The sequence below is a fragment of the Equus caballus genome, chromosome 17 (genome assembly GCF_041296265.1).
Source record: "Equus caballus isolate H_3958 breed thoroughbred chromosome 17, TB-T2T, whole genome shotgun sequence".
NCBI classification, from domain to species: domain Eukaryota; kingdom Metazoa; phylum Chordata; class Mammalia; order Perissodactyla; family Equidae; genus Equus; species Equus caballus.
In genome coordinates this window covers 45,884,074-45,898,522 of record NC_091700.1, presented here as the reverse complement: position 1 = coordinate 45,898,522, position 14,449 = coordinate 45,884,074, and the positions used below count along the sequence as shown (strand labels likewise).

At 38.6% G+C, this 14,449-nt stretch overlaps 1 protein-coding gene across 1 annotated transcript in view; it reads left to right on the top strand.

The window, feature by feature from the left end:
* The window catches only part of GTF2F2 (general transcription factor IIF subunit 2), a 147,728-nt gene that overhangs the window by 9,503 nt on the left and 123,776 nt on the right, over window positions 1-14,449 (top strand). Inside the window, exon 2 of the mRNA XM_001491491.7 lies at window positions 7,599-7,672. Coding sequence (XP_001491541.1) covers window positions 7,599-7,672 — 74 coding nt within the window. The remainder of the gene's footprint in view (window positions 1-7,598; window positions 7,673-14,449) is intronic.

Here is a 14,449-nt window from a genome sequence, read left to right as displayed (position 1 = left end):
AGTGAGGAGAATGAGAGTGATTTTGTGAAGTGATTGGGAGGATTAAATGGAATAATGGATGTAAAATGTCTAGCATGGTACCTGACACCGTTGGCCCCCTCCCCTCTTCCTCTGTTCCAAACTTTTAGCATACTGTCTGACACGTAGTTGTCCAATAAATTTTAGTGTAAAGAATGCACACGTAATTGAACAAACACCATTCAGTTCTGCTTTTGTCCCTTTTATTCTTGAATTTTTACTATATCCAAAGCATTGCAATTTGTTTGACTAATAGGTGGTTCTTTTTGTAAATGAAATCTTGCTAAATAGAATGGTTTTTTCCTTTCCAGCTTTAGAAGCGCTCTCTGACCCAATTATACATTCATGTTGATGTTATCATTCCAGGATTACTGTGGGAGATAATAATGACACCTGACACTCACTCAGTACTTGCTTTGTGTGAGGCATTATGCTTCATGCTTTATATGTAGTATCTCACTCTTCAGGGTAGCATAGCCTTAAAACTGTGTACTGATTCCAGGGTTCACACTACTTCTTAGGAGAAATGAGGGGGAGGTACATAGTAGGGATGCAGCATACGTTCCCATAACCTTTTTGAGAATTAAAACCCTTCTGATTGCATATATCTAGTTACAGACACAATACAGTGTATTGGCTAATAACATTGATGCTGGAACCAGACTGCCTGGGTTTGAATCCTGGCTCCATCATGTCCTAATTGTATAAGCTTGGCTAAGTTATATAATCCCTGGGTACCTCAGATTCCTAATCTTAAGGTGGGGGTAATGAACAGTACTTACTTCATAGAGATGTGAGGATTAAATGTGTAAACATATGGAAAGTGCTTATAAACAGTGTCGGGAGAGTAGTATGTATTATGTAAATGTTAGCTATTTAATAATTTCTTTTATTTCAGCAGATCCTTCATCATATTGGTCAGAGTTACAATCTTATATGTAATAACACTTGACTTTTGAAATCTTAAACTCAGTGATGTCTCTAAATATCTTGTCAGAGTGTTATGCTCCTCTGAGAAGGCTTTTCTGGTAGTCTTACTCATCTCTGAACTTTTATTTTTTATTGAGGTCATAATAGTTTATAACATTGTGAAATTTCAGTTGTACAGTATTATTTGTCAGTCACCATGTAAGTGTGCCCCTTCACCCCTTGTACCCACCCCCCACCCCTCTTCCCCCTGGTAACCACTAAACAGTTCTCTTTGTCCCTGTGTTTGTTTATCTTCCACATATGACTGAAATCATATGGTGTTTGTCTGTCTCTATCTGGCTTATTTTGCTTAACATAATATCCTCAAGGTCCATCCATGTTGTTGCAAATGGGATGATTTTGTGTTTTTTATGGCTGAGTATTATTTGGTTGTGTATATATATACCACATCTTCTTTATCCAGTCATCAGTTGATGGGTACTTGGGTTGCTTCTACATCTTGGCTATTGTGAATAATGCTGCAGTGAACACAGGGGTGCATAAGTCTCTTAATTGTTGATTTCACGTTCTTTGGAGAAATACCCAGTAGTGGTAGGGCTGGATCATGTGGTATTTCTGTTTTTAACTTTTTGGGAAATCTCCATACTGTTTTCCATAGTGGCTGCACCAGTTCGCATTCCCCCAAGCAGTGTATGAAGGTTCCCTTTTCTCCACAACCTCTCCAACATTTGTTATTTTTTGTCTTGGTGATCACAGCCATTCTGACAGGTGTCAGGTGATATCTTAGTGGAGTTTTGATTTGCATTTCCCTGATGATTACTAATGTTGAACATCTTTTTATCTGCCTGTTGCCATCTGTGTATCTTCTTTGGAAAAATGTCTGTTCATATCTTCTGCCCATTTTTTGATTGGGTTGTTTGTTTTTTAGTTGTTCAGTTGTGTGAGTTCTTTATATATTTTGGAGATTAACCCCTTGTTGGATATATGATTTGCAAATATTTTCTCCCAGTTGGTAGGTTGTCTTTTTGTTTTGATCCTGGTTTCCTTTGCCTTGTAGAAGCTCTTTAGTCTAGTGAAGTCCTACTTGTTTATTTTTTCATTTGTTTCCATTGTCCAAGTAGACATGGTGTTTGAAAAGAACCTTCGAAGACTGATGTCAAAGAGTGTACTGCCTATATTTGCTTCTAGTAGTTTTATGGTTTCAGGTCTTACCTTCAAGTCTGATTCATTTTGGGTTTGTGTATGGCATAAGAAAATGGTCTACTTCCAGTCTTTTGCATGTGGCTGTCCAGTTTTCCCAACACCATTTATAGAAGAGACTTGCTGGTCTGGTGGCACAGTGGTTAAGTGCGCACATTCCACTTTGGTGGCCCAGTGTTTGCCGGTTTGGATCCCGGGTGCGGATGTGGCACTGCTTGGCAAGCCGTGCTGTGGCAGGCGTCCCACATATAAAGTAGAGGAAGATGGGCATGGATTTTTGCTCAGGGCCAGTCTTCCTCAGCAAAAAGAGTAGGATTGGTGGCAGATGTTAGCTCAGGGCTAATCTTCCTCAAGGTGGGAAAAAAAGGAGACTTTCCTTTCTCCATTGTATGTTCTTAGCTCCTTTGTTGAAGATTAGCTGTCCATAGATGTGTGGTTTTATTTCTGGGCTTTCAATTCTGTTCCATTGGTCTGTGTGCCTGTTTTTGTATCACTACCATGCTGTTTTGATTACTATAGCTTTGTAGTATATTTTGAAGTTGGAGATTGTGATTCTTTCTTCTTTTTTCTCAGAATTGGCTTAACTATTTGGGGTCTTTTGTTGCCCCATATGAATTTTAGGATTCTTTGTTCTATTTCCATGAAGAATGTCATTGGTATTCTGATTGGGATTGCATTGAATCTGTCCATTGCTTTAGGTAGTATGGACATTTTAACTGTGTTTGTTCTTCCAATCCCATGTGCATGGAATAGTTTTCATTTCTTTATGTCATCATCAGTTTCTTTCAGTAATGTCTTATAGTTTTCATTGTATAGGTCTTTTACCTCCTTGGTTAAATTTGTTCCTGGATATTTTATTTTTCTTGTTGTGACTGTAAATGAGATTGTATTTCTGAGTTCTCTTTCTGTTAGTTTGTTATTAGAGTGTAGAAATTCAACTGATATTTGTAAGTTGATTTTGTACCTGGCAACTTTGCTGTAGTTGTTGATTAATTCTAATAGTTTTCTGATGGATTTTAGGGTTTTCTATATATAAAATCATGTTGTCTGCAAACAACGAGAATTTCATTTCTTCATTGCCTATTTGGATTCCTTTCATTTATTTATTTTTCTTGCCTGTTTGCTCTCGCCCAAACCTCCAGTACTATGTTGCGTAAGAGTGGTGAGAATGGGTACCCTTGTCTTGTTCCTGTTCTCAGAGGGATGGCTTTCTGTTTTTCCCCATTGAGTATGTTAGCTATGGATTTGTCATATATGGCTTTTATTATGTTGAGATACTTTCCTTCTATACCCATTTTATTGAAAGTTTTTATCATAAATGGATGTTGGATCTTGTCCGATGCGTTTCTCTGTGTCTATTGAGATGATCATGTGGTTTTTGTTGCTCATTTTGTTATTGTGGTGTCTCATATTGATTGATTTGTGGATGTTGAGCCATCCCTGTGTCACTGGTAGAAATCCCACTTGATCATGGTGTATGATCTTTTTAATGTATTGCTCTATTTGGTTTGCCAATATTTTGTTGAGGATTTTTGCATCTATGTTCATCAGTGTTATTGGCCTGTAATTTTCCTTCTTTATGTTGTGCTTGTCTGGCTTTGGTATCAGGCTGATGTTGGAGTTGTAGAATGTGTTAGGAAGTGTTCTGTCTTCCTCAATTTTGGGGGATAGTTTGAGAAGGATGTGTATTAAATCTTCTTTAAATGGTAGACTTCTCCAGAGAAGCCATCTGGTCCTGGACTTTTATTTTCTGGGAGGTTTTTAATTACTGTCTGAATCTCTTTACTTGTGATTGGTCTATTCAGATTCTCTATTTCTTCTTGATTCAGTTTTGGGAGTTCGTATGAATCTAAGAATTTATCCATTTCTTCTCAGTTATCCAGTTTGTGGGCATATAGCTTTTCATAATACTCTCTTATAATCCTTTGTATTTCTGTGGTATCTGTTGTAATTTCTCCTCTTTCATTTCTAATTTGTTTATTTGAGCCTTCTCTCTTTTTCTTCCTGAGTCTAAGGATTTGTCAATTTCGTTTATCTTCTCAAAGAACCAGCTGTTTGTGTCTTTGATCCTTGCCTTTTTTGTTTCAATTTCATTTATTTCTGCTCTTATTTTTATTATTTCCCTCCACCTGACTTTGAGCTTGGTTTGTGCTTCTTTTTCTAATTCTGTTAGGTGTAGTTTAAGATTGCTTATTTGAAATTTTTCTTCTTTGTTCCTGTGGGCCTGTATTACTATGAATTTCCCTCTTAGGACCACTTTTGCTGCATCCCATATTAATTGGTATGGTGTATTTTCATTTATCTATGGATATTTTTTTGATTTCTCCTTTAATTTCTTCAGTGATCCATTGGTTGTTCAGTAGCATGTTGTTTAGCCTCCACCTATTTGTCCCTTTCCTAGCTTATTTCTTGTAGCTGATTTCTAGTTTCATAGCATTATGGTCAGAAGAGATGCTTGGTATGATTTCAGTCTTCTTAAATTTATTGAGGTTTGCCTTGTTTCCCAACATATGGTTTGTCCTTGTGAATGTTCCATGTATACTTGAGAAGAATGTGTATTCTGCTCTTTTTGGATGGAGTATTCTATATATATCTGTAAAGTCTATCTGGTCTAGTTTTTCGTTTAAATCCACTATTTGTTTGTTGACTTTCTGTCTGGATGATCTATCCATTGATGTAAATGGGGTGTTGAGATCCTCTGCTATTATTGTGTTGTTGTTAATACCTCCTTTTAGGTTTCTTAATAGTTGCTTTATGTACTTTGGTGCTCCTGGGTTGGGTGCATATATAAGTGTTATGTCTTCTTGGTGGGGTGTCCCTTTTATCATTATATATTGCCCCTCTTTGTCTCTCATTACCTGTTTTATCTTGGGTCTATTGTGGCTGATATAAATATGGCAACACCTACTTTCTTTTGTTTGCCATTAGCTTGGAATATCATCTTCCCTCCCTTCACTCTGAGCCTGTGTTTGTCTTTGGAGCTGCGATGTGTTTCCTGGAGGCAGAATATTATTGGGTCTTGTCTTTTAATCCATCCCACCACTCTTTGTCTTTTGATTGGAGAATTCAATCCATTTACATTTAGAGTGATTATTGATATATGAGGGCATAATGCTGCCATTTATTGCTCATTTTCCAGTTCTTCATTTCCTTTGTTTCTCGTCATGTGTATTTTGGACTACCAATTCAGTTAGGTAGTTTTTTATGATGGTTTTTTTAGTTTTCTCTTTATTTATCATTTGTGTCTTTGTTGTAATTATTTGTTTAGTGGCTACCATGAGGTTTGTGTATAAAATCTTGTAGATGAGGTAGTCTATTTTCTGTTAGTCTCTTATTTCCTTAGACTAAGCCAGTTCCATCCCTTTCCTCTTCCCCTTCTAAGTTATTATTGTCACATTTTATTCCATCTTGTGTCGTGAGTTTGTGGTTAAAATCACGAGATTATATTTATTTTTTGGTATTTTCATTTCCTTTATCTTTAATGTTATAATTTTTACTAACTTGTTCTGATAGAGAGGTGCAATTTTCTGATTTTGTCTACCTTTTTATCTCCTTACTCAATGCTTCGTAACCCTTTTCTTTTTTTTCTTTGCCCAGGTATGAGGGCCTTCCTGAGCATTTCTTGTAGCAAGAGGCCTTGTGGTGATGAACTCCCTTAGCTTTTGTTTATCTGGGAAAGTTTTTATTTCTTCAACATATCTGAAGGATATTTTCACTGAATAGAGTATTCTTAGCTGAAGGTTTTTGTCTTTCAGAATTTTGTATATATCATTCCACTGTCTCCTAGCCTGTAAGGTTTCTGCTGAGAAATCTGCTGAAAGCCTGATAGGGGTTCCTTTGTAAGTTATTTTCTTATGCCTTGCTGCCCTTAATATTTTTTCTTTGTCATTGACTTTTTCCAGCTTTACAACTATCAGCCTTGGAGAAGGTCTTTTTACGTTGATATAGTTAGGAGATCTATTTGCTACTTTAGAATCCTTGTATTTCCAGCTCCTTCTCCAGCTTTGGGAAGTTCTCAGCTACTATTTCTTTAACAAGCTTTCCGCTCCATTCTCCTTCTCTTCTCCTCTGGAATACCTATAATCCTTAAGTTGCATTTACTAATTGAGTTGGATATTTCTTGGAGAATTTCTTCATTTCCTTTTAGTCTTAGTTCTCCTCCTCCATCTGAAGCATTTCTATATTTCTGTCCTCAAGACTGCTGATTCGCTCCTCCATAATATCAGCTCTGTTGTTCAGGGAGTCCAGATTTTTCTTTATCTCATCCATTGTGCTTTTCATCTCCAGTATTTCTGATTGCTGCTTCTTTATAGTTTCAATCTCTTTTGTAAAGAAGTTCCTGATATCGTTGAACTGTCCATCTGTATTTTCTTGTAACTCATTGGGTTTTTTATGATAGCTATTTTGAATTCTCTGTCATTTAGATTATAAATTTCTGTGCCTTCAGGATTGATTTCTGAGTACTCATCATTTTCCTTCTGGTCTGGAGGTTTAATATATTTTTTCATACTGCTCAATGGCGTGGATTTGTGTCTCTGAATAGTGATAGTATCTGGTTGCAGCTTCCACCTGCCGCCACCGGGTGAGTATCAGGAGCTCTGTGTTCTGAGCCTTCCACGATCTGTGGCTTGCTCACTCACAGCCGCTGGCTACTTTTCTGTCTGTGTGGTGCTCTAGCTGACTGGCTGAACTGGAGTGCCAGGTGCGGGGAGGTGTGCTTTCTTTCACCTGCATGATCCTGGAGGCGTTCTCCCTCTGCACTCACTGTCTGCTCTCCTGGGATGCTAGCTTGTTGAAGACACCTCTGCAATAGCTTTGTCAGGTCTGTGTGGGGCTTTCCCATAGGCTATGAGGGAACTCGGAGAGTGATGGTGTTCCCACAGAGGGCCGCCCCTGCTGCTTCTCCTCTCAGAGCTGCGCATGTTTCTGGGGTCACTGCTGTTTGGGAGGGAGAGGAGATTCCCCTTACCTTCTTCCACTTGCTCCAGGGGGTCCAGCACCTCCACCTTCAGACATATGGCTACGTGGGTCTCTCAGACGTCTTTTGTGTTGTGTGAATGTCCTCTGTTGGTATATGAATGTCCTTTTTGTTGTATCTTAGAGAGGAGAGTCTAAGCGGAGAGCTCACTCCGCCGTGATGCTGATGTCACCCCCCCCCCCCCATCTCTGAACTTTTATTGGACTTTGGGAACATAAGTTAACACTTCCTTATTGTTAAGTTATTTGACCAGTGTTAGTTTTGTATAACCAACTTGATTGACTTTAAGCTCTTTGAGAGCTAAAATAATTTCTTAGTACTCTTTATAGAGTAAAACTTATAATGAGAGCTTGATACTTAGTGACCAGTTATTACAGGCAGAAAGTAAAATAGAAGCATTGTATCTTTTTCTGTGTAAAAAGATGTTTTAGCATCCAAAACATAGACTTATTAGTGTTTTACTTTGTTTTAGGTTCCTAAATATTTGTCACAGCAATGGGCTAAAGCCCCTGGAAGAGGTGAAGTTGGGAAACTGCGGATTGCCAAGTAAGTTATTTATGTACTTTTGACATTTTAAAAAGCTGATTTTTGGAATTTTTATGAGTGCTTTTGAATGTAATTACAGTTCTTTTTCAGGTAGAGAATTTACCTGGAAAATGAGAAATAACGAGCATGTCAAGGTTTATCAAGAGATGGTTAGGTACCCTTTAAGGAGTCATGTGTATACATGTATACAGACACCTTCACCCCTCTGGTGACAGGTGTGAATATAAAGTCAAATTTATTGGTAAAGCTTACTGGCAGCGAAGCAGCAGAGTATATAGTTCCCTTTTCCCTCCATCATCTCCACATCTTGTGAGGAGGTGTGCTTGGGTTGGGTATAACTGGATGCACCAAGTTAAGTGCTTCAGTAGAAGGATTTTGCCACTGTGCTACCATATCTTTTTATAGAGGTGTTGGAGGAGGGTAGGGAACACTTAGTAAACATGTAAGCGTAGTTTCTGGTTGAGGAAATGGCCTTGTTAGGGAGGGAAGCCTCCAAAGCTTAGCCCATGTCAGCCATGGTGGTGAAAGAGTTCCTAGTAGCAGAAGAGAGGGAAGCGCCAATAGCAAGCCAGTACTTACATCATGTTTGCCAAAATGCTATTGGCCAATGCAACTCGCATAACCAAGCCCAGATTCAAGGGTGAAGCAATAGACTCCACCTCTTGGTGGGAGTCACTGCAACGAATTTGTGGTTGTCTTTTGCAGTCTGCCACATCCACGTTCCTAAATCTAAGAGGCAGCTAGCAGCCTTCTGCTTAATTGACCTTCAAGAGAATTTGATGTAGTTGATCACTTCTGTCCTCAAACCCTTTTTTTCACTTCACTTCCGGGACACGATTCTCTTGATTCTCTTCCCTCACTGGCTGTTCCTTTTCAGTCTCTATTGCTGGCTCTTTCTCATCTTCTCAGTCTCTGAGTTGTTATTTGACCCCGGTTCATAGTCTTTAGTTCTTTTCTTCTGTCTCTTTTGACTGACTTCTAGGTCGTCTCACCTGGTGTCAGGGCACATACCAGGTGGTATATAAAGATACAGCTCAAGCCTGGTCTCTCCGCTGATCTCTACACTCATATATTTGACTTCCTCCTTTAGGTTCCTACTTGGATGTCTCTGAATCATCTCAGACTTAATAGTTGCTATTCCTCTGTTCCTTCTCTCTGGAACATTCTTACGCTAGATATCCCCATGGCTTGCTCCATACTTTTAGGTCTCTGTTCAAGTATTGGCTCAGTGAGGCCTTTCCTGACCACCCCATATAAAATGGCACCCTGTGCTCTCTATCTCCCTACTCTTTTTTTTCCATCTGTAGCACTTACCACCATTCGTTCATGTAGTTGATAAATATGTATTCAGCTTCTACTGTGCCCGTTGATAGACTGTGTATTTGTTGTTTGTATTGTCCATCTCTCCCGCTAGAGCATAAGCTCCACAAGGTCAGGAGTTTTGTCTTGTTGACTATGTAATCTCCAGGGTCTAGAGCAGCACCTGGCATAGTAGACACTGAGTAAGTGAAACTGCTATAACAAATTTAGTAGCAATAGCTATTTTATTCTTTGATTTCCTTAGGTTATAGTTCCAAAAATGAGGGAGTTAGAAAATTAGAGCGTGACATTTTTCAGGCTTAAATTTTTCCTACTTGCTTTCCCAAAGTATAAGGCCTAGCGCTCTTTTTGCCTCAAATACCTACTGTCTCTATGCAAAGCTTATACTTTTGGGGAGATCATTTTAAAGTTTCCTCATTAAAGCCAATCAGCTGTGAAGTTTGGATTTGGTGAACACCCTCTGGATTTTGTTCTTTGGAGGAGCAACACTGTATGCTTGGATGATTACTTTCTCTTTAAAGTGAGAAACTTTGATGCCTTCATGTGTTTATGCCCTAAGTATTTTGTTTTTTATCTTACTTATCTTCATTCTAGACATATCTTTTAACTCTTCAATTTTGTTTTAACAAGATATTGATTGGAAACAGGCATGCTTTTATATCCACAGTTCTGAAATTAGGTAGGGACAAGTAATATCTTCTTTTCTTAAGAAATGACTACACGTTTAATAGTGGAACCACTCTTGAATTCAGACCTTTAAGTGATAAGAAAACTCTAGCAGGTTCCACTTCCAGCTCTCACTATCAGTGAGACTTTGGCAGGTCACTTAATCTTTTGAGTTGAGACTCCTTATCCCTCAAGTTGCCTGTTTTGCAGGCCTTTTGTATGAATCCAGTGAGATAATATGGAAATGGTTGTCATTTGTTTGTGTATTTAACTTTATAAAATGAACGTATTCCTGGAAAGTTGTAGATAAACCACATTTTTTTGATGAGTTGTCATACTTTTATTGAAAGAAAAAAGGAACACATACTTTTAATTGAAATCTGTGGTGACCTTTTTTCTTTTTCAACGTGGAATCCTTTGTAATGTGGTTAATTACCTGCTTTTTCTATTGTGGACTTCAGAATTTCTTGTAATTAGTTTTACTGGAAATGAGAGCCACCGTTAAAATAAAATCTCAAAGTGTATGTCCCTGAGGAAAGGCAGGCTGAAGGAAAAACGTATGTACGTGATGAGCCATGTGCTATTGTAGAATGACCACACTAGAGCTCGGGACCTGGGTTCTGGTCGTAAGTGATTGTTAATAGTTGTCTGGCCTTGGGCCTCAGCCCTCTAAGCCTTAGCTTTCTTGTTTGTAAAATGTGGGTAAGAATGCCTTCCAGAACCCATAGGGTTTTTATGAGGCAAATGAACTATCTTAGGCTTTGTTAAAATGCATTGTAATCTGGAATGTTCTCCTTTCCCTACCATGAATATTGCCTTCCTGAAAACCTGTGTAAAAATGCGTGTTTGAGGAATGTAAAATCTTTCTTTTGGTGTGGGGAGGAGGGGCTTGTATGGGAAGTAGAGTAAAAGGAGCTGAGGTTCAGGGAAACCTATGTAAGCCCTGTAGGGGAGGAAGACATTTCCTCTACCTTCTCTGGGTTCTTCTGGCTGGAGAACGAATTAAATTCACATGAGACAGAATAACAGGAGAAAATTAAACAAGCTTTATAACATGTATACATGGGAGAGGCTCAGGCAAGCTGAGCAACTCGCCAAAATGACTGAAGCCCCCACCTTAAATATCATATTCAGCTAAAGACAAAGGAGGATGTTGGGGGTGGGGGGAGTCAGTTGCAGGAGGTTACCAGACAAGCACAATAAACAAATGCAGATTTAAGTCCTTGCCTTCCCTATTGATTAAGAGTTTCTAGAGATAAAGTCATCCCCCCTTCTTCCTGTACAGAGAGGAACACACCTTTACAGATGGAGATTTCCTTTAAAATGTGAATGTCTCCTAACAAAGGGCAAGGAAGTTCCACTCCTCAGAGCCTCCTTCCCTGTCCCAGTTTATTAAAAGTAACCAGCCCCAAATAATCCTCATGCCAAAGAGACATATATTGGGGTGGCCAATGCCAGTCCCCCACAGCCCTAAATACTGCTTTAATCTCTAAAGTAAAATATTAAAGACAGCATGCTAAATAGGCAATAATGGATGTGCTGCAACTTTTCTTTATCACCCTTTGCTTGGTAGAAAATTTCAAGCTCTTTTTCTCCCTTAGTTTGAAGCAGGTGGTTTACGTAGTTGTTCCTAATATACCTCAGGTGGCCATACCCCCAGATTTGCCTATAACAGCCCCATTTTACATGTTTTCCCTGTGCAATTATTGATAATGTCCCCTCTTTCACTCTCCACAGTGTCCTGGCTTTGACAATAAACTATATGTTTGCCCTTAATGTTAACAGATGTGTATGTGTATTTTATATGTAGGTCTAGCAGGTTTTCTACCTAACATGATACATAATCAATCTTGTAGAAGACCTAGATCCTTTTAATGATGAGAACAGATTTATAGTAATTAGTACCCTAAGACTGCTATAGAAATGCTTGGAAACAGCTTGTTCCAAAGTAAGTCTCTGGCTATTTTGTTTATGTTACTAATTTTCTTAGCTTTCATTCATTTTACTGAATTACTAAATTCACTGTTCAACACATGTAGGATGAGTGAGGAATGGCTTAGCAGTGCATGTGACTAGTTTATCAGGATTTTATTTGATTTCAAGCTAATATGAGTCATCAAGTTTAAGTGGCTATAAACAAAAGGCTCCATTAATAGATGTTTTTTGTTTAGATTAAAATGGGATGATAATCCTATTCTTTTCTTTGCCAGGTAGCTTACAATGCAAACATTATGTTCATTTCTTAGTGCTGCACTTAGAGACATGGACAAATAAGTTCATTCAGTGGAGTGAGACTAGGATAATGAGAAAACTGAAAAAAAAACCCAATGTCCTGTGAAGAATGTTTGAAGGTACTATGGCTGTTAAGAGAAGATTTAGAGCAGACATGTGAAACTGTCTTCAAATATTTTTAAGACTAAAAGATGTATAATCAACTATTGATTCTTAGGCAGATTAACCAGTTTATGGGTTATCTGTGTGGTTGAAAAAAAGTATATTTGGGTAAAAAATGAAAATGACTAAGGTTTTCAAAAGGCAATGTGGCATATTGATTATGAGTGTGGACTCAGGAGTCAGTGAACTCTGAGCTTTGTCTGGACCTTGTCACTTACTAGCTGTATGACTTTGGGTAAGTTGCTTACCCGCTCTGTTTCTTTATCTGTTAGAGGGAGATGGCATTAATACCTCATAGGTTAAATGCATGTAAGATACTTAGAAGTATTCACCTACTGTCTTGCCACACATAGTACGCGGTGCAAACTGTATACCCTGCATTGTGTCTGATGTGGTGTGGGTACACACCTCCCCTCCCCGTCACATCTCCCAGAGTCGAGCAGCAGCAGCTTGCTGTGCGATAGCCAGAAGCCAGGAAGATCTACATGGTGTTTGTTCATTTCAGCAGAGACAGGACTGGGAGAGGCAGAGAGGAGGGAGAAAACATGCAGCTGGGAATGCAGCTCTTCCCAAATTTGGTTCTGTTTATACCTAAGAAAGAGGGGCCCAGTTATGAGTAAGATGAAAGTAACAGCATATTTTAACATTTGGTAACATTTCGGCCATTTTTCTCAAGCAGTTTATGCGATGTTACTAAACCATTGTACTTGGATTATTTTTGTATCTTTGGACATCTAATGTGTACCACATTTCAGTTAGTTTATAGTTTTGACTTAGTTTAATTTTAAAACTGACCTTTCTGCATCACCATCCTGCCTCAGAAAACTTCAGTTTTCGGCTTGATATATGTTGTATTTTACTCACAGTCATGCAGTCCGAACTAATGTGGCTTCTCTTAGTGACTCTTAATTTTTTTTTTCTTTTTGAGGAAGATTAGCCCTGAGCTAACTACTGCCAGTCCTCCTCTTCTTGCTGAGGAAGCCTGGCCCAGAGCTAACATCGTGCCCATCTTCCTCTGCTTTATATGTGGGACGCCTACCACGGCATGGTGTGCCAAGTGGTGCCATGTCCGCACCCGGGATCTGAACCGGCAAACCCTGGGTCGCCGAGAAGGGGAACGTGCGAACTTAACCGCTGCGCCACCAGGCCGGCCCCTAGTAACTCTTAATTTTTAGTGTTATTTCTAAACACATTTGACATTTAAGTTCATATGGGGCCCACTAATAAAAACTATGCAAACAAAAAATCAGTGAGATATAATTTTTCTGTTATAAAATTAATAAGTTTAAAACATTATTAGACTGTTGATAAGAGTTTAAATTGGTACCAACTTTCTGAAGGGCAGTCTGGCAACATACATATGTGTATATATACACATTTACATATATACATAATATAAACGCACGCACACACGGGTGTTCAGAACTGTTTGGATGACAAACTCATCCAGCAGGGTAGGACTGGGATAGAGAGAAGGCTGGGAAAGTTAATAATAAAGTTAATAAAGTTAATAGTAAGTTAATAATAAAATGTTCATGCCTTTGACCCAGCAGTTTCATCAATTTCTAGGATCTTAGCCTATGTTAGTGATGCAAAGATTGATGTACAAGGATACTCATTTCAGCATTGTTTGTGATAGAGAAAAATTAGTAATATTCCCAAATTCCTTAGTAAGGGATTAAGTAAGTGAACTGGGCACATTTTAAATTTATTTAATACTTTTATTTTAAAACAATCTCAAGCTACAGAAAAATTGGAAGAACTGCACAAAGAACAAACAAAGACGTTCTCCTGCATAATCACAGTACACTCCTCTAAATCAGTAAATTAACATCAAATAATACCACTGTGTAATCCTTAGACTTCATTCAAGGTTTGCCAGTTGTCTCAATAACATTTATAGCAAAAAGATCCCATCTACAATCTTGCAATCTTGCTTTGTGTTCTGTTGTCAGGTCTCTTTAGTTTTCTTTTTTTTGGTGAGAAAGTTTGGCCCTGAGCTAACATCTGTTGCCAGTTTTCCTCTTTTGTTTTCCCCTTCCTCAAAGCCCCAGTGCATAGTTGTATATCCTAGTGGCAAGTCATTCTAGTTCTTCCATGTGGCATGCCGCCACAGCATGGCTTGATGAGCTGTGCGTAGGTCTGTGCCCAGGATCCCAACTGGTACACCCTGGGCTGCTGAAGGCAGAGCGTGCAAACTTAGCCACTGGGCCATGGGGCTGGTCCCACTTTCCTTAAATCTAGAACAAGTCTTTGTTGACTTGTATACTATATAAACATCAATGCTCTTGATGTTTACCAGGCAGTTATTTTATAAAATTTGGGTTTGTCAGATGTTTCTTCATGATTAGATTTGGGTTATGCATCTTTGGCAAGAATATCACAAAGGTGAAGCTG